The sequence below is a fragment of the Xenopus laevis genome, chromosome 5S (assembly GCF_017654675.1).
Source record: "Xenopus laevis strain J_2021 chromosome 5S, Xenopus_laevis_v10.1, whole genome shotgun sequence".
Taxonomy (NCBI): Eukaryota; Metazoa; Chordata; class Amphibia; order Anura; family Pipidae; genus Xenopus; species Xenopus laevis.
The window spans coordinates 119,177,913-119,205,525 of NC_054380.1; the positions used below are offsets into that span (position 1 = coordinate 119,177,913).

The 27,613-nt window shown below is 39.1% G+C and overlaps 1 protein-coding gene across 1 annotated transcript; it reads left to right on the forward strand.

Annotated features, from left to right (window-relative positions):
- The first annotated feature begins 800 nt into the window (after positions 1 to 800).
- On the forward strand, positions 801 to 26,831 carry dzip1l.S (DAZ interacting zinc finger protein 1-like S homeolog). Its single transcript, XM_018265899.2, has 16 exons — positions 801 to 1,150; positions 9,835 to 10,406; positions 10,728 to 10,812; positions 10,971 to 11,095; positions 12,169 to 12,330; positions 14,380 to 14,502; positions 14,600 to 14,662; positions 15,059 to 15,199; positions 15,484 to 15,511; positions 16,774 to 16,836; positions 17,074 to 17,207; positions 18,386 to 18,578; positions 20,870 to 21,056; positions 22,540 to 22,751; positions 24,370 to 24,509; positions 24,585 to 26,831. Exons 2-16 carry the CDS (start codon positions 9,894 to 9,896, stop codon positions 24,750 to 24,752), a joined length of 2,337 nt encoding a protein of 778 aa, XP_018121388.1. The 5' UTR covers positions 801 to 1,150; positions 9,835 to 9,893; the 3' UTR covers positions 24,753 to 26,831.
- Positions 26,832 to 27,613: the final 782 nt, after the last annotated feature.

Sequence of the window (27,613 nt, forward strand, 5' to 3'; positions counted from 1 at the left end):
TGTAAATTACATTTCCCAGCATCCCCCGAGTCTTCCGAAGTAGATAAAGTAGATGAAGTAGATAAAGTAATCAAGAGCTGGAGGAGGGGGTCTCCCATGGTAAAAGCAATGCTGTTAGGGCCACATGATTCTTGGAACTGACAGACAATAGGATCATTTACCCTTTCCCCTAATACTCCATTTTAATGGAAATGCTACTGAAAACAGGCATACGTGAAGAATAATGAAGGTTCCGGAACAAAGAGACCAATTGCAAGTGCATACCCCCCAACTGTCCCGGTTTCAGAGGGACAGTCCCTCTTTTGACAGCTGAACCCACAGTCCCTCTTTTGTACTGTAAAGTCCAGTTTTTCTCTGCACTGAACAATCAGAAAAAGAAACAATGTTTCTAACTTAATTGGCTTTTGGCAGAGAGCCCGGAACAGCCACAAGGTTCAGATAAAATACTTTTGTACCAATTTCGAGATAAGCAAATAAGTAATTGTAACAATATAAGATAACAGTTCCCTTGGGAAAAGTTAAGACTCACAGCTTAAAGGGCAATTCACCTTCATTAGCAAAACTGAAAAAAACACAGAAATATGTTCAAACTTTTATAACCTGACAAATTTTGTAAAAGGAACATGGTAATTAGGAGGTGTGGTCACAAAATGGGTGTGGGCAAACATTTTCGTCCCTCTTTTTCATTTCCAAAATGTTGGGTGGTATGCAAGTGTATAGTTTCTCCAACCACATGCTGCCTTGTTCCCCTGCTGACAGGTGTGAGTCCTGACTCCTGAGCAAGTACAATACAATGAGATCCAGCGGGGCCCCTCCCAGATATGTCAGCGGTGATGTTATTAGGTAACTATGGCAGGGAACCTGCTCGGCTGCGTCTCCCAGGGGGTCAGGCTTCCCTGGTTACCAACAGTACAGTCACTTCTTGCTCTGTTCCAGAAGGCAGCAAACACTGTCACTCATACTGGGGCACTGACACTGCTACTGGGACACTGACATTGCTACTGGGAAGCAGAGCATTCATTCAGGTGGGATTCCCTAGGGAAGAGAGACAGGGGACAGAGGCCGACATTGGGACAGACTGAGCATTCATTTGCTGGGGGAGAAGCTGCACAGGACCCCAGAGGCTGCAAAGCCAGCGGACAAGCTCCAGGTATATACATCTGCATACTCAGCCCTGTGCAATTATTTTTCTGTCCATATGTTGAACTGCAACTCTCAGCCAGTTGCTTATTACAAGCTACTGGGAGTCAGTTATTAACTATACTGCTGGTGAGCCAAGAACTGACAATTATCAGTAACAGGCTCATTTATCAACATTGGGCAAATTTGCCCATGGGCAGTTACCCATAGCAACCAATCAGTGATTAGCTTTTTAAAGCCAGCTGCAAGTAGAACAATGAATGCAACAATTTCATTGGCTGCCATGGGTAACTGCCCACAGGCAAATTCGCCCAGTGTTAATAAATGAGCCCCAGTGTGTTTAAATAATAATTCATTTTGTAAACTGAGCAATAATTCATTCATCTATAAGTCGGAAATTACCAAAAGAGTATCTCCACAGCCACACAGGCACGTTAAGCAAAAGACTATACACAAAAAGGATTGACGCTCTTTGAATCGGCTTGGTGGTGGTCAAATATTTGAATCAGTGTGTATATAAATAAAAAGGCAATGTTTATTAACCACCCTGCCAATAAATCACAGTACATATAAAAACACATAAAAACTGAATAATGTTGTTATGTAAAAGAAGGGGCCCCTCCTATATTAATTGTATGACTATCTACACCCTAATTACCATAATACAAACATTTACATATACTATGATGCAGTGAAAAAACGAAAGATCATAAGGTCAGCAATAATAATGTCAGCATCCCAACATGTTTGTCTGTAAATCCAAACTGCTGAGCCAAGAACTGACATGGGCAAGAACTGACAAGAGTGTATCTGTAACACTGTGTTTAAATACACAGGCTGCCAGTGTATTTAAACACAATGTTACAGATACACTGAAAATTGTCAGTTGTGAGCGTTATTATGTTGTTGTACTATAACTTTCCTCATCCTTAAATTGCCAAGGGTGCATAGGGATACTATAAGCTGTGATTCAGCAGCATGCCGGGCATAACTGGTCTGATCTTTATATTCATGGGCACTGGGGTTTGTGCAGAGCTGAATATTAACCCATTCATTGCTGTTCAGCTAACATTAAGTATATACAGTATGCAGGTTGTCATTAGTGTCACACGGTTCAATAAAAACTTGTGTATAATAATAAATAATGAACCACCTGGTGAAAAATATTAGGATAGTAGAATAGTAGAAGGGGGTACATAATAAATATATTATATAGTACTGTATATATCTGACCCATTTCGCTTTGCCGGAAAGCATTGAAGTAAATGGGTAACAATATTTTTTGATGTGTGGGGTGGCACAACAAATTTCACTCATCACTAATTATATACATAATATCTTCAGTAAGGTAATTTCTAGTGATGGGCAAATTTTGGTCGTTTCGCTTCTCCAAACAATTCGCAGATTTCCAGCGAAATTCGCAAAACTGCGAAAAATTCAGGAAAAGGGCATTTTTGGACACCAGCGTTTTTTTGGATGCTGGAGCACATTTGCTGGTGAAAATGTGAATTTTTGCGGTGGGTTTTATATTGCGGTGAATCGCTTGAATTCGCCCGCGAATTCGCACCTGGTAAATAAATTCATCCATCATTAGTAATTTCTCCATAATACATGCTGTAAATTATATCTGTAGAAACAGAGAGTTTTGACATCCAAAACTGAGTTTATAACCCACTGTTGTGCATGTATACCATTCAGTGCTGCCTTATTGCTGCCCTCTCTACCTGTGTTAACCCCAACGTATACCCCCCCACCATGCTGAATCTCTTTCCAGCAGTTGGATGGGAATAAATGGGAGGCAGAGAGCAGAGGAAAACAGAAGGGGCAAAACGTAATAGAGGGGAGTGCAGGGCCCCCACCAGAAATCACCCCATCAGTGGTAGGGATGTAGCGAACGTCGGAAAAAAAGTTCGCGAACATATTCGCGAACTTGCGCAAAAATGCGAGCGGTTCGCGAACGGTTCGCGAACCCCATAGACTTCAATGGGAAGGCGAACTTTAACATCTAAAAAAGACATTTCTGGCCAGAAAAATGATTTTAAAGTTGTTTAAAGGGTGCAACGACCTGGACAGTGGCATGCCAGAGGGGGATCAAGGGCAAAAATGTATCTGAAAAATCTGCCTGTGTGTGCTTGGAAGAGATAGTGTAGGGGGAGAGCTGTTAGTGATTTCAGGGACAGATGATAGTAAGTTTGCTGGCTAGTAATCTGCTTGATACTGCTCTGTATTGGAGGGACAGAAGTCTGCAGGGATTTGAGGGACATTTTAGCTTAGGTAGCTTTGCTGGCTAGTAATCTACTGTTCTCTTTAAACAACTGCCATACGTTGACCTTGTAGGCATTGTTTTCCCAGTTTTTTTGGACGCAGCCACTGAAGCACAGTTGCCAGAAAAAATATGCCATATAAATGCTGAAAATAGTAATTTTTCGCCATACGTTGACCTTGTAGACATTGTTTGCCCAGTTTTTTTGGTTGCAGCCACTGAAGCACAGTTGCCAGAAAAAATATGCCATATAAATGCTGAAAATAGTCATTTTTTGCCATACGTTGACCTTGTAGGCATTGTTTGCCCAGTTTTTTTGGTCGCAGCCACTGAAGCACAGTTGCCAGAAAAAATATGCCATATACAGTAAATGCTGAAAATAGTAATTTTTTGCCATATACGTTGAGTCAACGTATGGCAAAAAATGACTATTTTCAGCATTTATATGGCATATTTTTTCTGGCCTCTGTGCTTCAGTGGCTGCGGCCAAAAAAACTGGGCAAAAAATGCCTACAGGGCAAATAATGCCTAAAAGGTCAACTTATACACTACTACAGCGATGGATACGGATTACGTAAAATATATTATGGCTGCTTGAAAAAAGTCACTCCGGTGTTTTTTCTGGAGACGGTAATATTATGGATATTTAGACAGAATGTGAACAAGGTCACACAGCTAGATGGCAGTTGGTTGAATAACACACTGGGCAAAAAATGCCTACAGGGCAAATAATGCCTAAAAGGTCAACTTATACACTACTACAGCGGTAGTAAAATAAAAAAAGTAAAATAAAAAAAAATGAATATTAAAAAAAAAAATTAAAGTTGGTGCTGCTGAACTACTAGGAGCAGCAGATTAGCACACCAGTCCCACTCCCCAACACTGCTAGACTAATAGCACTGGGCTCTTATAGTAGTAGTAGTAGTAGTAGTAAAACAACAAAAAAATAAATAAAAGCAGTCCTTACAAGGACTACTGTTATTGCAGCAGTCAGCAGATGAGATCAGAAGCAGGACAGCTGCCCACTGCAGCTACATACAGAGCACTGCAGTAGAAGGTAGATTACTAGCCAGCAAAGCTACCTAAGCTTAAATGTCCCTCAAACCCCTGCAGACTTCTGTCCCTCCAATAACAGAGCAGTATCAAAACGATTACTAGCCAGCAAACTTTCAACTGTCCCTGAAATCACTAACAGGCAGCAGCTCTCTCCCTACACTATCTCTTCAGCACACACAGGCAGAGTGAAAAAACGCTGCAGGGCTTCGGTTTTTATAGGGAAGGGGAGTGGTCCAGGGGAGAGCTTCCTGATTGGCTGCCATGTACCTGCTGGTCTGGGGTGAGAGGGCAAAAAAAAGCGCCAACAATGGCGAACCCAAAATGGCGAACGTCGCGCGACGTTCGCGAACTTCCGGCGAGCGCGAACACCCGATGTTCGCGCGAACAAGTTCGCCGGCGAACAGTTCGCGCCATCTCTAATCAGTGGTCATGATCAATTAGGTCTTTAAAATTTCAGTGGGGGTGCAGTATCCCTTGCAAGTGTTACTGCCATGCTTTGTACTTTCTGATGCATGGCACATAGAGGAGCCACATGAAGTATCAGTTGATAAACTTGCCTCAGGCAGCAGCAGCCTGCAAGTTAGCAGGGGAGGCAAAAAAACGCTCCTGGCAACTTTAGGAGCCGAAATTCTGATTTTTATTTCAGCTCTGCTAGTGCTAAGAATGCAGTTCATCTCAAAACTAGTGATCCGGACCCCCTTTCACCCACTCCGGTGGAAATGGTATGTATAGGGTACAAGGAGGCGGCATCAGAAAGGCCTAGGGAGTGTTAAAGTCAGCAAGAAGCTAGGCAACCCAATACAGAGTGCAGCTTGAGCTGGGTCCTACTTACACGGGTAAGTACAAGGCTCTCCCGCACCTTCCATTTGATGTGGGGTCCTACTGCCATGAGGCAAGTTGAGAAACTCAACTCTGGCAGCAATAACCCCAAAGTTGCCAGGGGTGGCAAAAACGCTGCTTCTGGTAACTTTAAGAGTTGAAATTCCAATCTTTAAATCGGAATTTTGGCTATGCTAGTGCGGAGAGCAAGCGATGTGCCCCCCCCCCACCCGAACCAGTGCTCAAAATGGTATGTGCCGGGTGCAATGGGGGGCGGCAAACGCCCTGCATATGACGGCATTCCCTGGCTTGTATTTTTCAATGATGCACAAGCTGGGGGGATGCCCTGTTCCACTCACTGCTTGCCCCTTGTCCAACACTATGGAATGAAGGCAACACTTTATTCATATAGGAGTGATTCTCCTTGCATTCATTCTGGGAGAGCAACGAGTTCCTTGAGATGCAAACTTTGCAATTGGTTTCCATGTTTTGTGGTTTGGGAATTATTTAGCAGCTCCCCAGTTAGAAATTTCAGTAGCTATCTGGTTGCTATGATCCAATTTACTCACCAGGCAGTGAGATGCTGAAAGATGAATAAGAGAGGGCTTAAATAGAAAAATAAGCAATGATAAAATTGTAACCTCACAAAGCAATGCATTTTTACTGCCAGGGTCAGTGAGCCCCATTTGAAAGCTGAAAAAAAAGGCAGAAGAAGAAGAAAAATATATAAGATGAAAAAAATATATATAAAAAAAAAGTTTTCTATTGCTTACCCAGTCTAGTGCAGGGAAGAGAAAATATATTGGTATCACAAGCAATATTGTAGCTCCTATGTCTACGTAATAATAAGAAAAAGAAAGGGGGTATAACTTACTTTTAAGGAGATAGATATTTCAGTATGTATAAGAACAGAGGGTTATATACGGTATTAAATGTGCTATGTTGTTACATCTCACATTACATGATCTTGCTGCACAGCATAAAGATAGTCATAGATTTGTAATGAGACCACTAGTGATGGACGAATAAATTTGGCTGACGCAAATTTGCGGCGAATTACCGTATTTTGTTGGCGCCAAAATCTTTAGGACGCGAGTCCGAAAAGTCGCTTGCGCCAAAATCACCGAACGTACACTATTCGGATGCCCATTGACTTTAACACCGGCATCAAAATTGACGCGAGAGACTTTTCAGACGCACGTCCAAAATTGATGCTGGTGTCAATTTTCGAGTTTCATGAATGTTTCATAAATTTTTCGCCGTTTTGCGAATTTCGGGAGAAATTCGCACATCACTAGAGACCACCCAGTGGCAGGCCTTTACTGTGAGAAGCAGATATGGGACTTATGGATGCAATGGACTGAGGCAATTCTCACAGGGTTGGAAATAGGTTCTCCACCAACCTACACCTGAACTCCTCCCCCAACCTACTCTAGCTGCCGCTCACCTCTGAGTTAAGATAATTCTATCTCTTAAGCAAGGCACAGTCTTTTTAAAGCTGGAAAGAGCAATAAAAAAGGCAAATAGTACATAGTAAAAATAGTAAAAAAAATACAAAAATAAAATAAATAAAAAATGAAGACCAATGAAAAGTTGACATTCCTCTGTTTCACTGCGTCTGTGCAAGCTATTGTATCATTTTACTCAGTGTTTGTATCCTGCAACATATATATTGTATTCTGTGATATATATATTGTATCACTGAACTCCTGTGTTTCTGTATCTTTCTAATAATGTTTCTTTTTTTTCTTATCCTGCAACGTGTTATTATGTGCAAGTGTATCACTTTGCATAGTGTGTCGGATCCTGCTCATATATTATATGTCTTCATTGTATTTGTTCTTATTGGAAAATAACTCCATTCTTTGTTGTAGTGGGAAACCCTATTACTCCCTAATGCCTGGTTGTAATAAAATTACCTGGTGGTCTAGTGGTGCGGCGGCGGGGACGGCCGCCACGTCGCCGCGCTCCTGTTCCGGCCTCCAGCGCCGGTGCCATCTTGGTTCTCTACGGCGCGCGCCTGCGCGCCTCTTAAAGGTACAGGCGCGCTGGCGCGATTACGCCAGCGCACATTGGCGCACGGTTTGGCACGAAATTCAGAGGTATTTAAGGCCCATTCTTACTCCCAGCCAATGCAGCAGGGATGCGGCTGGGGAGGGGTCAGTGTATGGGGATGTGGCTGGGGCCTGGCGGGCCCTGAGACCTGAAACCCCAGTGGGCCCTGAAACCCCTCGTCCGACACTGCCAAACTATAACATTACATATCCCATAACGCTTCTCTTCATGTTTTCCAAATCAGTTCAATGATCTTTTTGATTTGCTTGCTTATCGCTTCCTTTCCCCAACTTTTTGCTTTACACTGTACTATATAAAGTAAAATATCAGTAGCTGCCACATTTTGGCTGCATTTCTGGGTGTAATTTGTAAATAATCTAGTTTTCTCTATAGTTTTCTCTATAAATTAGCATCTCTGTTTTTTTTTTGTTCAAATAGTGTTACAGCGATACTAACAGGAGACAGAAATAGTTTGCAAACAGCTAGTTACAAAAAATGTAAATTTTATATTACAGTGGCACCTAATGGCCATCTAGCATATAACATATTTATTAAAAAAATTCTACATTGTCATTCAGAGAAGAAAATCCCCAATTAAAAATAAGCTTCTTTCTAATGTATGATAATTTAACATTGTGCTCCATACTTTTTTAAAAATGCTTTTTAAAGATGTGGTTGGTCTTTTGTGACTGCTCTCACAGTTCATATTTGTAAAGAATCAGCGGCACTTTGGTTCTGGTTTGCAGATAAACATCAGCATCTGATTGTAGCTTAAAATAAGCAGGAGCCTTTGAAACAGACACATATGAAGCTTTTCTGCAATCCGGAACTCTTTCCAAGTCCTGCAGTCGGCAGCAGCCTAGAAGTGTGTGAGCCATGAGGGAGAAGAAAGAGATCCTAACTTTAATCCGATCTTTATAATACAGGGCTTTTTTTTTAATATATAAAACTGGAACACAATTTTAAATTAAAATACTGTATATAGGAAAGAGGGTTATTTCTTAAGAAGCATGAGCATGCTAGAGAATGTACTATTTTTAGCAACTTTGCAATTGGTCGTAATTATTTATTCGTTTTTAAATTATTTTCCTTTTATTCTACAAATTTCCAGCTTTAAATGGTCACTACCTCCGACAGCCAAAAACTGTTTTTGTTTTGCCAATTTTATTGTTGCTATTACTTTTCAATCCTTATCCCTCTATTTAGTCATTTTCCTGTTCACATTCAAGCCTCTCATTCAAACCTTTGCCTGGTTGCTCAGGTAGACATGCCCCTAGCAACCAGATAGCAGCTGAAATTGCAAACTGGAGAGTTGCTGAGCATATAGCTGAATAACTAAAAAATACAGAAAACAAAAAATGCAAACCAGTTGCAAATTGTCTTAGTTTATCAATGTCTGTATCATACTAAAAAATAGTTAATACCAGTGGCGTAACTACCGGGGGAGCAGGGGGTGCGATTGGGCCAGGGCCCGCACCCCCTCAGGGCCCCCTGGCAGCTCACGCGCCACTGAGTTCTTTGGTAATTGCGGGCGTTTCCGGGTGTACGGAGGGGGGCGGGGCCCGGCTGCACGTCCCGCGCCAGGGCCCGCCCCCCTCTAGTTACGTTACTGGTTAATACCGTGCAATTGAGACATATAAGGATGAGACTATATTGCAAAATAATGGTGTTAGCAACATGAAGTGAAATGATTGCTTTGTTTTTATTTAGTGCAAGAGGTACAAATAGAGGTTGAGTTTTAATCTCTGTGCACACTGTATTTCCATAATATGACATTATAGTCAATGCAGTGACAGCAACTTAAAATCCTTGGGGCCCATTTACTTAGCTCGAGTGAAGGAATAGAAGAAAAAATACTTTGAATTTCGAATGGTCGAATATGGCTACTTCGACCATCGAATGGGCTTCTTCGACCTTCGACTACGACTTTGAATCGAACAATTCGAACTAAACATCATTCGACCATTCGACCATTCGATAGTCGAAGTACTGTCTCTTTAAAAAATACTTCGACCCCCTAGTTCGCCACCTAAAACCTACTGAGGCCAATGTTAGCCTATGGGGAAGGTCCCCATAGGCTTCCTAACAATTTTCTTATAGAAGGAAAATCCTTAGATCGATGGATTAAAATCCTTCGATCGAACGATTTTTCCTTCGATCGTAGGAATTGCGTTAAATCCTTCGACTTCGATATTCGAAGTCGAAGGATTTATATTCGGCAGTCAAATATCAAGGGTTAATTAACCCTCGATATTCGACCCTATGTAAATCTGCCCCCTTATGTCTCAATTGAACCCTAACCTTAGTTGTAAACTAAGTAGGGTCCTCTAGTCCTTTTGTTCTCTGTAAACCCTTGTTTGTTATTCACCATTTGTTCCCCGTTTGTTATAAACTAAGGTAAAGCACTGTGTAACCTGTCGGCGCTATGTAAATAAATGATGAGGATGAATTCTTGTTTAAAAGGCAATCAATAACATCCGATGCTGATATATCTCTTGCAGCCATTGTTCCAGAACATATACTATTGCCGTCTCTACCATTTAGCACATGTTCACTGAAGATGCCAGGATACCACTCTTCCCCTGTTCAGTATTCATCACTTCCATATGTTGTTACAACCCTGCAAAGCACGGCTATACCAACATTTAGATTCCAGCCGCGCAGAGATGGAATTGACTGGAGGCGTTTCAGTGCCATTGATATTGAAAGGCTCACTCGGGAGATAGACATAAACACGCTTCAGGAGAGCATCAATTCCATAACCTTCTGCAATCTGGATGGGGAGAGGTGTCCTTATTGCCAGCAGCCAGTCGACCCTGTGCTCCTGAAGGTTCTCAAGATGGCACAAATGATCATTGAATATCTATTGTATTGCCAAGAGCATCTACGCAGCAGGGAAGCCCAGCTAGAGGAGCGCTTGGCTGAGGCAGACGCTGAACATGAGCGCACTAAGGATGAGCTGGCCAAACTGGCTGACGAGATGAAAAAAGTCAAAGAGGAAAGCAAGAGAAGAAAAAAGTTTATAGCTACCCAACAAATGCTATTACAGGCCGGAGCTAACAACTATCACAAGGTGAGTCTATGCACTGAATCTAACAGGCTTTTTTCTGTTAAGTAGTGCCTCCAATATATGATATGGTAAATTTTTCAAATTACATCATTTTGCTTACAACAATTATTAAATTACAAAGGGTGTTTGGAACCCAGGGACATCATATAATATCATTTGGTTGACGTTACTCTAACCAATTAAGACTCTCTAGCCATGAATATAACTCCTAATATAAGTCAATTTTCAACATACTCTTCTTTTGGATCAACTAGGCATGGGTCTTTAAGCCTATGCCATGCCATAAACTGGCTTAAAGTGGTACCCCTTCACTTCTATTTGCAGTGCCAGCTGTGTGATAAAGCCTTCATGAACTACTCCTATCTTCAGGGACACATTCAGCGCAGACACCCTGAAATAACAGAAACTGGTATGCTGGTTCTAACTTATAAACAAACATATCTGATGACAGTTCTTTAAGAACTGTCATCATTAGCTTGATCTTAATCCAACCTATGAGAAAAAATCTGCATAAACATACTTCCAATGGTCTCTATAAATGTGTGGGGTTTCTGGATCTTTATTTAGAAAGACAAAAGAGGAAGCAGGTGGAGCAAATGGAAGACGGCATTGAGGAACTGAAATCTAAACTGCTGAAAACTCAGGCTCTTCTTGAGGAGGAACGGGAAAGGGAGCATAAAAGAAAGCTACAGGTGCATATCATGGGTCAGAACTGGGTCTGTAAAACATAAAAACATCTATTAAGGTATATTCTACTGTTAACAAACAAGATCTGGTATCTGAAATCTCCTTATAAATTTTCACCTAATCCACTGCTGGAGCTGACATTATTCTGCTTAAGAGCCCATCTTTGTTTGGCTACATTTGTGGAACATAATTTTTTGCAAAATTTAATTGCAAATTCCTCAGCAAGTTACTGCCATAGCACACTGGAGCAGGCCCGGATTTGTGGAAAGGCTACCTAGGCCCGGGCCTAGGGTGGCAGGATTTTAGGGGGCGGCATGCTGCTCAACCACACCCACATTGGTTCAAAAACACTGGGGATGCGCTGGAGATACAATCATTTTTTTAAATTTCCTGTGTACCAATCCCCATTGCTCCTGTCCCCCTTGAGGGGACAGGGGCTACGAACGGTAGTGGGCCTATGGGCGCCCACTATGTAAATTCGGCCCTGCACTGGAGTTACTGTCTGAAGGTTACGTTTGCAGGTGCAGCATTTTTGCGTCCCCTTGCTGCCTAGGAAAAATGGTTAACCACTAGCAATTCAAGATGTTGCCACTCATAGCTTATTTGCTTTGCAACGTAAAGGCCCATTGTAGTTCCTTTTTTAATTTGCTTAATACAAAAATATTAAGTGCTGAATGTATATATTGTTTCATTTTTCTTTATTTCTCCAAGCTTCCAAGAAGATATTGCTGGCTCAGCTTGCAGTTTTATCCTTGCCTTAGCAGCCATTGTGTCACTGCTGGCTGGCCACAATCTTCTTAACCTTCTACAATGATTTTCGTTTGTGGTTATTATCATTACAAGAAGTTAGACATAGATAGGCCTAGAAGTCCAGGGGCTATGGCATGAAGGCACTACGGACTTGGTTAGCCAAACAGTTCACTTTCCATATCAGCTACAGTTCTCTAAGTTTTCCTATTACCTGTAATGAGCGATACCATAAAACTATACCACAATAACTATTCTTCTGCAGTATCATTTTGCAGGAAAAATTTGAGATGATACTGACCCTTAAACATCACTTTTGTGCTTACTATAGGAGGCTGAGGAAACACGGCATCGGGAAGAAACTGTAAAGATAGACTTTGAGCGATGGAAAGAGGAGGAGAGATCCAAACGTCAAGACGAGATGGAAAAAATCATGCAGCTATTCCATTCTCAGTTTCAGGAAGTCACCCTTAAAAACTGCCCTTATGAAAATGTGAGTCACATCTTAGTTTTCATATCATCAATATTTTACGAACACAATGTAGTTATTTGTATGTGTCGCAAAACTATGATACAAGTTGTGTTCTAGGGTAAGCAGAAAAACAATGTGTAATCTTAGATCTTTTTTTATTTAAAATGGAAAATTTGTAAACACATCAATTAAAACCAGGAGATAAAATGAGTCAACATATATACTGTAAATGTTAAAGGACCAATAACATGAAAATGGAGGATTATTCATCTCTGTTTACATACTTTTTTTGTTGTTTGGTGTATATTAAGAGATAATATAGGGTTTGTCAAGCAAAATACATTTTACTTAGACTATATAAATTATTAAAATGTTGTTTCCTTCAGTCTTGGAATTACAAAATCACATCAAGGAGGCAGCAGCAATTTTGTGGACACTGTTATTAAGACAAGCTTTGCATCATCCCAAAATCTTGTTTATGCACCAGAATGGGGGACCTGATGCTCATGCCCATACACTGACTACACAATTAGATGGTGAGGAGGGTGGGGTAATGCGAGGAGAGCAGTGACATCTAGGAGGTGCTGAATGGAAAGTGAAAGTAATTGCTTGCCCCGTCCTTATGCCTGAAGTATAAAGCCAATATATGATTGATAGCTGAGATTTTTAAATATGTTTCTAACAGGCATGGATATTTAAAAACAAAAAGATTTTGGTTTTGTGTTTTATTTGAAAAGAACTTTTATTACATTTTTTTTTTATGTCTGAGTGGCAGGTCCCCTTTAACACCATTTTTCTTTTATACACCTTTCTAAATGTGCCACCAAGAAGCATAGTTATCAAAGGCCGACCATAGTGTTTACACAGTTCACCAGATGAGGACTCTCTCTACTCACCTGTGCTGAATTTTTAGGGGCATATTTATCAAAAACCAAAAAGAAATTAGTTTGTAGACACACTGTCTCATAACGTAAAAGCCACTGTTTATTATACCATTAAAAAACAAGTGGCTGCTGTGTAATGGATGCCTAACACGTTTGGGAACACCCCTTAATCATAGGCTCATCACCCCTTAATCATAGGCATAAATAGTTGTAGAGATCACTTTTGGTTCCAGCTGTGGTGAACTCTGTTTTCACCCTTTGATAAGTATTCCTTAAGAATTCTGCTTTAAGACCAAATACACTGGTCCCATTCCCTGCTTGGAGTGTAAGGGGATGGTCACCTGGCAGAATTAGTTACCATTACTCATTAATGCCAAAACATGAAAGTGGCCTAAAGTAATGAAAATATAATGTACTGTTGTGTTGCACTGGTAAAACTGGTGTTTGCTTCAGCAATATAACTATAGTTTAGTGATGGGTGAATTTATTTGCCAGGCGCGAATTCTCAGCGAATTTATGCGATTCGCCGCCGGCGAATACATTTGCGAAACGGCCGCCAAAATTCGCTGGCAAAAAATTCGCGAAAGGGCCCAGAAGTCTCGTTTTTGACGCCGGCATCCATTTTTTTGGCAAAAATGCGCCGGCGTCCAAAAAACAGATGCTGGTGTCAAAAACGAGACGCCTGGGCCGTTTTAGCGAATTTCTCGCCGTTTTGCAAATTTCGCGTGAAATTTGCGAATTTTTCGTCGAATCATAACGGCGCAAATTCGCCCATCACTACTATAGTTTATATAAACAAACTGCTGTGTAGCCATGGGGGCAGCCATTCACAGCGGAAAAAGGAGAAAAGGCACAGGATACACATCCAATAACAGATAAGCTCTGTAGTATACAATGGGATTCTTCAGAATTTATCTGTTATTTGCTGTGTGACCTGTGCATGGCTGCCCCCATGCCTACACTGCAGCTTGTTTATATAAACTATAGTAGAGTTCCTGAAGCAAACACACTAGTTTTGCCAGTGCAGGGCACCAGTACATTATATTGTCATTCCTTTAAAACACTTTCATTTTTTTGGTGTTAGCTGGAGATTGACCTATTTTCAAAGAGAGTGGTTGAGATAGGAAAGCTAACCAAGGGGACGAGCCAAACAAAATTATTCTTCCTCTTCCTTTTGGAACATTAGAGATTTCACAACCTGGAGGGTAAGAATTCCATGATGTCCAGTCTTGTGGATGCAGAAGAGCGACTTGAGCAGAAAAGGCTGCAGGAAGAACTGAAGAACTTGAAGGAAGCGATGAATCACAAGGTGAACATTTCTCCAAAGGTTCTCTGTCCTCCTCTCAGGACCAGTGTTCCCATCATGCTCATGGAGTTTCCTGTGCTAACATTTCATTTTGTTTCAGCATTCAGGATGGAAAAAGAAGCTGAAGGAGATCCAGAGGGAGAATGATGCTGAAAAGCAAGAGGTAAACATTGTAGGGCTCACTTACGACCATTTTACTGTCAAGTTTTTGGATGCAAAATTGCAATGTTTGTTTACCCACAATGCACAACATATAAATAACTTCTGAATATGTTGGTGCTATATAAATAAATAAATAAATAATAATAATTACATTATATATATATATATATATATATATATATATATATATATATATATATATATATATATATATATATATATATATATATATATATATATAGCAAGTGCACTGAGGGGTGCAAAATTGCAGCCTGTAGGGGGTCAATGCACGTATGCCTGGCTCCGCACCTTGTTGCCAATTAAGAGAATGTTTGTATCTACCTGTCCTATTATATACAGTATTAATTACATATTCTGGATCCCTTCTCCTCTTTAGCTTCAATATGAGAATGAAAGACTGAAAGCGTCAATGTCAAGAGACCAACAAGCAGTAGATGAACAGGCCACTAAACAAATGCAATCTCTCAAATCTCAAATAAAGAAGAAGAACAAGCTGATCAAGAACTATGAACAAACTGTAAGCTTCCATCAAAAATATGCTTAGGCTGCCTTTCCCGCAAATAAAAATGTTCAAAAACGTACATATTTATTTTGGTGACAAACATGATTTGGCTGTCACCCTACAGTTTAACATTAGATATGTGATTATTATTCTTTAAACAGCAGTTTTATCCATTTTTCAAGTATCTTCATCTGCCAAAGACTATCACTGAGGTGCCACTCTATGTTCTGACCATCTAAAGTACATGGCATGAATTATTGTTCTTTGAATGATAATTTTAGTTTTGCTCTGTTTCACAGATTGAGGATCTATCAAGAAGCAGAGAAGGTGAGATGGCTTTGAATTGCTCTCTAGACTAGTATAGATTATAGTGGAGCATTGTGATGGCGCTAATGATTATCTGTTCAGTCTCTTTGTTTACTGTAATCTGTACTGAGCCAAAATGTTAGAGAGATACAGGGGGAAATGTAATAAAATTTGCAAAGAGAACAAATTTGAGCACAAATCAGAATAAAAATGTGCTTGTTGCAATGTAATATTCTTCATTAGACTTTTATTGCTTTGCAAATCTTAATTGAGCGTTGTCAACTTTAAACACCTGCGTGAACTGTATTGCGATCAATATTACGTTCTCCCAACAGAGTCTTCTGTCTAATTTTAATAGTAAAGCTGCTCCTTATCCTCAACTTTCTATTTAATTACAGAGATCAATTTGGAGTTTCTTTAACCAAAATATTTATAGGGGGAAGGTAAAAGGAAAAGTCTTCTTCTACCACATTATATTTACAGATGGAGCTGTTCTCAGCTTGACTGTTGTGATTATGGCTCATGGGTGCCATCTTCCGGATCTCTGGTCTTCTTCAGTCCTCTTCCTTCCATTCAGCAATTTCTGGCACTTTTGTCGCATGCACAGTTGCTATGAACCGAATGACTGCTCCAACTGCGCATGCACTAATACAGCATTCACTTAAAGAAGAAGACCAGAGATCCGGAAGATGGCGCCCATGACCTCTGCTGCGCTTACTCAGCACAGATACATGAGCAAACTCTTAAGGGCGTTTTCTGGGGTAAATAATTATGTGGGGGGGGGAAGCAGGGTGCATGCATACACCTCACCTGCCTTATTCTCCCAGCAGGTGCTCCCCACTAGACTCAGAAGCTTTAAAAGAAAATAGAAATAATTTAAAAAAGCCAGATCACACTGGGTCCCTAGGCTATAGCCACAGCATCCTGTGTATTAATCTGCCCCCTGGGCAGTCCCAGAGATCCTATTACTAGGGTTGGTGCCCCTTCTCCATAAGATATACCACTTTGTTGTAGAGTGGTGCATTGACCTTTAATCATCGCCAGCCTAGGGGGGAATACCAAGGGTAGTAGGTAGGGGCTTTTCTTATTGGGGCGGTATGTTTTCCTTTAAGGCCAGTTATGGTATGTTTTGAGGTTAATAATTATTTACTAACTTGGATATTCTTGAAAGTATAGCAAGATAAATTCCTTGTGTCATTAAAAGGGATCAGTCTAGTAATCTACCAAACAATAAATTAATTTTAAAATAACTGTTTGATTTGTCATATACCTTTCTAATTCAGTTCCACAAGTGGCACAAGTGGTTTTACCTGTTGGAGCAATAAAAGATGAAGCATCTGAAGATGGTATGTTGCAAATGTTTCTCTCAACCAATCCTTGTGTGTGTTCTTTGGGACACAGCTGCTAGTCAATCTCACAATTGCTTTCTTGTGTTCTGCATCATTTGTAAGATTATTCTGGTGGATAGCTGATAGCAAGAGGCTGTTTGTCTCTATTATCTTGTGTGTCTGAATAATTATCTGAACAGGGAAACATGTATTGTGAACAACAGCATTTTTCTTTTCCTGGTCTGTGTTCTACAGAGCTTGACTACTCTTTCAGCCAGAATCTGAAATACATACAGGATTTGCGAAGGAACCCAGACTTCATTAAACAGTTTCGTCCTGTGCTGGAGCAGACTTTGATTGAGAAGCTTGAGAGCCTTGGAGTCAAAAAGGTGAGGAGATAAAGATCTGGAATGCAAGGAGTACACAAGAATCCCTAAAAACAAAAGCAAACCGATTGTTCCCCAATTGATTTTTTTCCACATCCTTCAGTCTTGTTGTCAAAATAATGAGTAAAATTCATAATAATGACAGTGTTTCATTCTGATATGTGTGTTTTGGAGGAACGTCATTCTTCATGTGTACAGAGCTCAGCGTCGATTTACCATAGCAAAGCAAACAAACTTTTTTAAAAGGCCAATATGAGCACAAAAGGTGAAAATAAATTTTGCTCAGAAATAAAGATAGCATAAGTAACGATAAAGAGAGATATTTCCAATTATAAATCCTGAGGCATCAGCAGGAAGAATCAAAGAATGTGCCTAATATTTCACCACAGTATTGTTGGGCATGCTAATCAGTTTTTGCCCGAAACCATCTGCTGCTCCCTTGCCCCATACCTGGGCTGATAATGCAGAGTAGTGCAGTAGAGTTGATGGCCTCCATATCTGCCCTCTTCACATCCATAGGGCAGGCCCCCGGGAATTGATTGTTGGCCAGGTGCATGTGCAATGGACCTGGTCAGGTTCCAATGCATGTGCTGTTTCTCAGATGTCAATACTTAACAGCCTGCACTCGGAATATGACGCTACCAGACATGGCAAACGCCAACCCATGCTTTCTCTGCCAGGAGGCAGCTCATGGGGCTGCATTAAATACTGTTAGGTGTCCTAGGTGAGGAAACAATTGTGGTAGTATCCATATTTTATGGCATGCTAAAGCTTGTTTGGATACACTTTTCTATTGGGAGCCCCTGGAATTAATTAGTTAGCTCATTTAGAGTGTTTAAATGTATTAGTCTGGCTTATTGGTTAGTATAGAGGGCCACACTGATTACTATAGATGTGCTCTATATTAAGCAAACAACTCACTAATTACTGTTGTTTTTGTCGGGATTTCATGGGATATAAAGATATATGGGGAGATCTTTGCACAGATGCACCTTCTCCAACATCATCCTCTTGACTCTTGACTTTGGGCCATTCTACCAAAGTTGGATATATTTATGTAAGGAGAAGAGCTTGCTGTACCTTACAGAGTTTGTCTACCTTGATATTAAATAGATTTTGTGTGTGTGTGTCGTACTTGTGTTTTTTGAGAAATTTCTCTCAAGTGTATGTTTCTGCTTTAGGGCGCCAAAGGAATAAATTCATCTACACGCAAGAATTTGATAACACTCCTGCAGACCCAACTAGAGCAGAAAGTCCGCAAACATCCAGAAATACAAACAATAAGAGCCAAGATGGTTAAAAAGTTGATACAGATGGTGAAACAGTGGCAGAAGAATGAGGAAACTCATCAATACCAGTTTTCCCCATTATCAAGTATGAAGAACTCTTTCTTGGCATTAAGGGACTGAATAATTAAAATTGTAGAAAGACAATTTTTATTTTAAAAACTTTTTTATTAAGTGATCCTTATCACAGTTACATTTTAATGAAAAATTCTCCTTTATCATTTTTTTCTCATTCAGTTTTTTGCCACTTGCTAGCTTTTTATTTCTTATGTTTTTTTTATGATTTTTAGAAAAAGGAATGGAAGAAAAAAAAACATCATGGAAACAAATGTTTTCTTTTAAATATATTTTTCTTCTAAAAATACAATTTCTAGAAGAAAAAAACTGATGGTGAATAAAAGATAATTTATTAAAAAGTACTATTAAAAATAGTTTATTTTTATATTTTTACTATACCTAAATATAGTTTTTTTAGATGGTAGCTTTTATATTTTTATGTATTTTATTATTTTATTTATTTTTTTTTAGAAAATTTATTTTTAAGAAGCTTTTCAATAGCTACCAAAAGCAGAACCTGGCTGACTGTTTATATTCTCTGGCTTTCTGATCTCAAATGAATGTGGCTAAGCCCAATGGTTATTAGAGCCATAGATTAACTTAATTGTACTACTGCGAATTGTTTCAAGATACAGAACCAGAGAACAGAAAGGGATAAACAAAAATACTGAATTGAACTGCCATTACTTTTGCAACTAACTTTATAACCACTGACATATGTAATTAATGTATAATATATTGTAAAGTTACTTCAAAATATGTAGTTAACATCATGTAATGTATTGCAGCTTAATTCTAAAAAACATGAGAAAATTGAGTTAAAGGGCATGTAAAGGCAAAAAAAATAAAATCCCATTTTTACTTTCTATAATGAAAAAGAAACCTATCTCCAATATACTTTAATTAAAAAATGTGTACCGTTTTTATAAGAAACCTGACTGTATGCAGTGAAATTCTCCCTTCATTTACTGATGTGGATAGGAATTGTCAGACGGTCCCTAACTGCTGAGCAGCGAAACAATCAGCCCCGCCTTACTTCCCAGCCATGCAGAACTCAAGCAGCTTTGTTTATGACGATCCCTAAGCAGCCCAGACCACACTGAGCATGTGCACAGTCTTAGTCTTGCAAAGATGTATAACAAAGTTACAAGATGGTGACCCCCTGTAGCCAATTGTAAAAAGCATAAATTATTTGTTTGATTCGGCTTGTGGTGCAGTAAGTTCGTGTTAATATTTAGTATACAAAATACAGCATTTCTAGCCTTATTCTATTTTAGACTTTACATGCCCTTTAAGTGAAGTGGAAATTGGGCCAAAGAAAACAACTGTCAGCAATAATGCTATCCAAGTTTATATAAAATACACAAGTCTGGCCCAGTGCAATAACTTATAACATCCAATTGCTTTTATACAGATGACCAGTAAATTTTGCCTGCTGACTGGTTGAGTTAACTAGACCTTGCACCTTGTAACTAAATACAGTCCCTCTTTAACAGGTGGGAAAAATTATTAACTTTCTAAACAAATTTCAGCTGAGATGATCTCTAGACAAGAGCATTTCTTTATAGCATTAGCTCTGGAAATACAAATTCTCCATGTTGCAAGCATTGCAGAGGCCAATGCAATATTGTCCAACAGACTTGCCCCTGATCTACAGACTGATATATGACTATATCCACCCAATCACTTCATGTAATCAAGATATAGTTAAAGCTTTGATATAATGCAATAAAACAGGAGCTTACTGGCCTGACAATGAAGCAAAGGATATCCCATGGGTGTAGAGCCTAACAGCCCCAAAGTAAATCATAGAATCCTCTAAAAAGGAATTTCCAATATAGAGTGACATTGAATAAAATATGTATCTTCATCGATATGTTCATAAAAAGCACAACAAAAACACACATATACAGATAAAACCTCAAAGTGAAGAGTAAAGGGAAACTGATGTTTTTGGGGTAAATGGACATCACAGCAAATCCAGTCATATTTAGCATTCTCTTCATATAACTTCCAAAAGTTGGCCCTGGATATAAGGTTCTCTTGTGAACCGTAGGGTCCAGTTTGGCACTGCAGCGTGTGGCACAAGGAGTAACCCTTATTTGTAAATATTATTATAGGGGTCCTCCAGCAATATTACTGCAGGTCTGAGTGATGGGTTAGTCTGCCAACCCTTCCTTGTACCAGTTTCTGAATGGAAGCCCACAGTAGGAGTAGGAGACTGATCAGAGCAAATGAAGAAAAATTTAGTATAGAACTAACACTACTATGTACCAAGGAGTTCCAATGGATGCTCACAAGATTCACTTTTGTGTTCTATAGGTCAGAAACCAATTAATCAGCGCACTATGCCTCCATCTGATGAAGGGACATCACAAGCCAGAAACAGAAATGTCCTAATGGTTGGTGCTCAGCAGAGTCCTAACAAAGCACCAGTTCCATTTCCAAGGGCCAAAGCAACAGGGCGGCAGAATTCAGCAGCAGAGGCTAATGCTATTGTAACTGCAAGGTGATATATTATTTATTATCTGAAGTTAGGTTCTATCATTTTATTGCTGGATACAGTATATACATGCAACACTCTCCAGTGCCCTTATCAATGTTTTATCTAAGGAACATGTCATTTATTTTACAGTAGAGACGGTTACCTGTAAGTTTCACCTATTATTCCACTTATTCTGTACATATGGGCAACTTGCCAACTATGGCTGAAATACAACATCCTTGTCAGCAGATCTTCTGCAAGCTGTTATGTAACTGCAAGTCAAAGGGATGCCAAAATCTTTATTTTATAAATGCTGCTGTACATGCTACTGTGTGATATGCAAAGCACAAACATAGCTACAATTAATAGAATCCTAGCTCATTCCTGGTCCTGTAGTTGCAGAGCCTTAATCAATATACAGGATACTTGTGCTCAGTGCTCAGTTATGGCAATATTTTTCTTAGAGCCTCTAGACAACTTATCAATTGTCTCTCTTCCCTTCTTTTGTCTTGTCTTCTTTTTTATCTTTCATCGATGCACCAGCCTCCATAATAATTGGTAATTAGACCTAGCCTATCATTCCTTTTCTATTAGTTATTGGCCTAACTCCTTAACCTAACCCTAGTCAAATCACAATGCTAGGACTGCTGAGATGGGGTTATGGTTAGGTTGAAGAGGGAGAAAGGCTGAGTAACAGTGCATTATGGAGGATGGATGAGGACGGAGACAGAAGAGTTGATTGGCTGAGGATATAATAGAGGAGGAGAAAGAAGGGATAATAAGTTGATAACAAAGGATAATGGAAAGTCTGATACATATATAGAAGTATTTTGATGGGAAGAATCACTAAATAGTACATCATATACAGTATATCCTGAACCATAGATGTCAGCAATCTTCTCTCTACATTATACAAATATGGCTTCTACTGCACCAACCATAGACTTTTAGTGAAATCTCATCCAAAATGCTCACGCACATAAGTCCTTACAGGTTATCTTACCCATTTCCAGCAAACCTCATGTGATAATCAATAGAGAAGCAGTATATTACAAAGAAGGGATGTTAACAACCACTTATTTTTATGCCATGCAATTTTATGCTACAAAATTAGAGGCAGAAGAAGCACAATACTTTCCGCAAATTGTCTCCCCTATAAAAGACCATCATTTAACAGGGTACGCTATTTGAAATTTTAAGGCACAAGAAGTAGTAGAATTCATAAACACATTGAATTCTATTTGTATGCTCCCAGGATCCACAGGTACTCATATAGACATCTAAGCCTCATTCCCTGGATCTTACTGAGACACTATACTGGAGGTAATTGTACAAGTCATGTAAGAAACTAAAACAGGACACAGTATATTACTGAAAGATTCTGCTCTAATGCCAATGTTGTCTCCTGTACCCAGTTTACTTTTGTCTATATTATACGGATAGAGTATCACAAGGAGCACAAATTGCTCAACCTATAATCTTTCTTATGCCTGTTTTTTCCAAGCAGGACCCCTCCTTTTACTTCAGAAGAAGATTCTTCCATGATGGGCTATGGGTCCTTTCACACCCCGTCACACAAAGCCTCAAAAGACACACAGCAGAGTTCCAGACTTAAGAGGCAGACCGAAGTAGACAGTGATGAGTGGTCTGATTCAGACTTATCCCCAGGCAAACCAAGCCCTCGATCAGTGACATTTTCCACGGGGATGACTAACCAAGGTAGGAGCTGGCAATAATACTGCAGCTTCAAATCAATTTTCCTAGATAGATGTTTATTCCATGGACTGCAATGGAACAGAGCCAGGGGTCATGATCTTAGAAGCTAGAAGCTACAAAAAGAATAACTAAGGTTTTTATGCCTATCTTAACATTTTCAAGTTAAAAGCATTAAAATATACATAAAATTGTGCATCCAACTGGTGGCAGTGCCAATAGAACTTTATCCAAATATTTGCCCACGTTTCCCTCTCCTAATTGTTCCTGTATGTTATCCACACACACTTACAAACTCTATAAACATGTATAAAGCTATACAGGTATGGGATCTATTATCCAGAAACCTATTATACAAAAAGTTCCACATTATGGGAAGTTAGTCTCCCATAGACTCCATTTTAATCAAATAATTCAGGTTCTTAAAATTGATTTCCTTTTTCTCTGTAATAAAGAAACAATACATTGTACTTGATCCTAACTAAGATATAATTACTCCTTATTAGAGGCAACACAATCCTACTGGGTTTATTAAATGTTTAAATACATTTTAATAGACTAATTCTATAAAGATCCAAATTACAGAAATATTCTTTACCCCCAGGTCCCAAACATTCTGGATAACAGGTCCCCAACTAAAGTTTTTTATAAATTCAATGCCTGCAATTTTTTTGCATCGTATTTTCTACATGTTCTTAAGTACAAATAGAAAACATCATAAATATAAATCATTTTGTGGGCCAAAACAAGTAATCAAGAACAATGCAGAAGTCATTAAAAATCTAATGATACCAATCAAAACACTAAAAAAATTACACTGTGTAATCAGTGGTCAAAACCCCTGTTCTACAAGTCTTGATGTGCAATGAATGTCTTGTTGGCACAAGCAACTGAACAGCAAGACAGAACCGAAAATACAATAATATAGCGAAAAATTTAATAATAATTGCTGAAATAAAATTAAAAAACAAACAATTCTGCAGTTCCATTAGCATTGACACTAATCACACTGGGCAGTAAAGCACAAAAAAATATGTATGCTTGTTAAATTGTGTATTGTGTTTGTGTGGATGTATATGTGTCTGTTCATAGTGTGCAAAAGCCCACAGCCCTACCCCCTCCGAAAGTATGTATGTGTAAATAGTGCGCATTGGTGTTACAAGTGCATGTGATTCATTTACACTTATGCAGGAAAGTCTGGAGAGCCACAGGAGCAGAAGAGGGGCCACAACGTGGCCCAAGGTGGTGGGGACTTTAATGAGGGAGGTCACAACAGTAGAAATTTGGTTTCGGTGCTTCTGTTGTTTTCTGGGACACTTCTTGAGGAAGGGAAAGGTGGCAATTTGGTGGTCTGACATGCAACCTGAGCTGTTTTAAGACCTTAGCACAATTGAGGGAGACAAGGTTGTAGTTAGATGACCTGATTAGCTTTTTTAAATTTGCTCTTGCTAAATGCTGGAGTTTGTATTGGCTAGTGGTTCTTGTTAATTTCTTATGCCTGTTTGTTGCCTATTACCTCTTTAACATCCCCACTAGATGGGATTCCCCAAGAGTCAGTTATTTTGCATAGCATACCTTGTTTATTAGTATGTCTTATTTACTATTTGATTCACTTCACGTTTAGGCTCAAAGGTCCATTCATTGGCACAAAGCTTAGAGAGGCAGCAGTCCAGACCAAAGGGAAAGCCGTTGGGAGGGGTGGAAATCTTAAAATCTCCTCCCATCAAGTCACCAAATAAATCCAAAGCAGCAGAGAAAATGCAGGTAAGTTTGTTATCAGAACCTGATCCAGATATGAGGACTTTTTGACACACATTGACAACATGGTGTCCTTCACAGGAATCGGATGGGAGTGAATATGAGTTCTCCTCATTGGAAGAAATCACTGAGCACTTAAGCACAAACGAGGGAAAACCAAAACCAGCGGTGCGCCTGAGTGCAGAGTCTATGGGATCCCAAGGCACCAGCATATGGAGCATAAGCAGCATGAAGGGTGGGGGTCGGTGACATGTAGGGAGTCTTTTCCACCAAGTTTAATGTTCTCCAAACCCAGACCAAAATATCCTGAATAATAATGGTAGCACATAGAGAAATGCCAAAATGCATATTGTAAACACATACCCTAAGGAAGAGAAGGCCTTATGTTGAACCCAAGGGTCTTACACTATTTGATCAGGAGTCTGAAGACTTTTTATTTATTTTTTTTGCACTGGTATTTTTGCCTTTTTTTTGTTTGCATTTTTTTATTCTTACTTTTGAAACTGCACATTTTATTTTGGGACTGTTTTTTGCCGATTTAAGGAGTCTTGGCACCCAGTGATTATAAGTACGGCAGTACACTGGACTTACTTTTCACCTATTGTTTTAACTGAGATATAGAGAGGGAATTACATAACTATACACAATTGTTTATACACAAACTATTTTCAGAATGAGAGGAGGATGTAATACAATCATTGGTTAGTGTTTTATAAGAGAAATGTAAATTAAAAGATTAGCAAGAATACATTCTCAACACATTCTCTATTTATTGAGCTCATGTAGACCAAAGGTCATGGTTCTTTAATGAAAAAGATGACTTTCCCATTCCATAGTTTATTTATTTTTCATGCATCTTATAACTTCCATATTTTGTTTATATTTCCTCCATTGATTCTTGACATGAGTTGGAATGTTCAGAATAGCAAACACAGGAATTGGAGATTAAGGATAAAGTGATCTAACACCTTCATAACAAACAAAGATTTTGCAAAAGTTAATTTTTATAGATCAAAAGAGGCATCTATATATATATAAATATTAAAGATGGGCGAATTTATTCGCCAGGCGCAAATTTGCTGTGAATTTCCGCGATTTGCCGCCGGTGAATAAATTCACCAACAAAATTTTTTGAGGCCTGCAACAGTTTCACTGCTGGCGATGATTAATGGATGCCCGTCAACTTTGTAATTCGCGAAAAATTAGCAAAACACATATTTCGCCGGCATCAAAATTCGTGTTTCGCGAATTTTCACAGATTACGCGGGGCAAGCGGGACAAATTTGTCCATTACTGATATATATATACTAGGAAACATGATCCCTGTTTAGTAATCCATATCAACCAACTAGACAGTTATCTTTTATATTCTAGGCTTTGGGATACAACACTAATCCCGTGTTGACCCTTAGAGGCCCAGTTATTAGTCATGAGCAAATTTTTTCACCAGGTGTGCATTTGTGGCAAATTTCTGTATTTCACCATCTGCAAATTTTTTCTTCAAACTACGGCAAAAATACACCAAAAAAAAAAAATTGTTGCCATGACAAAAAAAGTTGCCATACAGAACCATGCAGAAACAAAAAAGACGCCATAACTACAGGGAAGTGTTGTACGGGTACTGAAAGCTTGTTAACTTATGAAGGCTGGTGCTTCATATTGGGCCTGTGTGTGCTGTTAAAATCTCCATCCAGACATAGAATAGGGGTAGCTCAAGAACAAACACATGAAACCAACAATGGCCAATCAAAGCCCTGACCTATGTCCAGCTGTGGATCTGTTTGACATGTGCATAAGTGTAACCTGAACACTATGGAGCAAATCTGCAAGGAGATATTGGCAAAGTTAGCACATACTTACCGGTACCCCAAGCTGCTGCAACCAAATTATTAAAGTGTAGAGATCGAAAACTTGTGCAAAAAATGTAATTTGTTGTTCTTAAGATTTTTTCTCTAGGAAATTATTGCAAATATTTGATTTGCATTTCAGTGCTAACACAAAAATATCACAAAAAATTGTAACGGGGGTATGTAATAAAAGACACTAAGTTTGCCCAGGAGCAGTAACCCATAGCAACCAATCAGTAGATAGAATTTACTGGTCACCTGTTTAAAAGCAAACATCTTATCGGTTACTATGGATTACTGCTCCTGGGCAAACTAAGTGCCTTTTACTACATATGGGGGCATGGCTATTCTGGGTTTTTTGTCCAGTAAAATGAGAATATTGGTCAAGGGATCACTTGTCAGTGTTTCTTTGGAAAATAAAGAGCTTAGTGGGGGAATGTAATAAAAATCGCTAACGGAAAAACTATTCGCAATGCGAAAAGTTATGCCTTTGCGTGAACAAATTTTGCTTTGTGCGAATTTAATATAGCTTTTACAAGCCCGGAAACTGTTTAGCGACCACTTCCGACAGTGAAAGACTGTTTGCGAATTTTATAGTTTGCGCCAATGCGCAGTCAATGTAATAAAACTCCTTACTGAAAAAGTCGTTATGTTTGCTCCAAAAGATTACGACACCTTCAAGCACTTCTTATGAGTGCGCAATTAAAATTCGCAATGCGCAATTAAAATTCGCAATGCAATAACAGTTTAAGGAACAATATTACATTGTGAGATGTGGATTTTTAGTCTTATTGGTGCGAATTGTTTTGCTCTTTGCGACTTTTATTACATTCCCCTGTATATCTTTTATATTATAAATTATTTGTTTTAATAAATACTGTATTATATATTTTATTTGTGTTTTTGCTTTATTTTTATTGGAACAGTTTCTGGTGGGATTTTGTGTCCTCATACTCCTATCAGTTTTTATTTCAATATGGGAAATACACCAGTAAAGATACAGAAGTAGGCATTGACCACGATCAGCGGCTCTTACTAAAATCAGCAGTTGCTTTAGAAAAATGGAACTTGGCTAATTAAAATGAAAGATCTATTGTAACGCGCAGAAGGGTGTGCAGTAAAACATATTGTACATATTGATATAAGGATTTGAAAGCTTGCTTTGAATTTTTTGGAATACAGAGTTGCCAAACACATACAGCATTGTATTCATGGGTTGATGCATGTATTTGCACTACATTTTGGAGCACAATGATCTGTGGC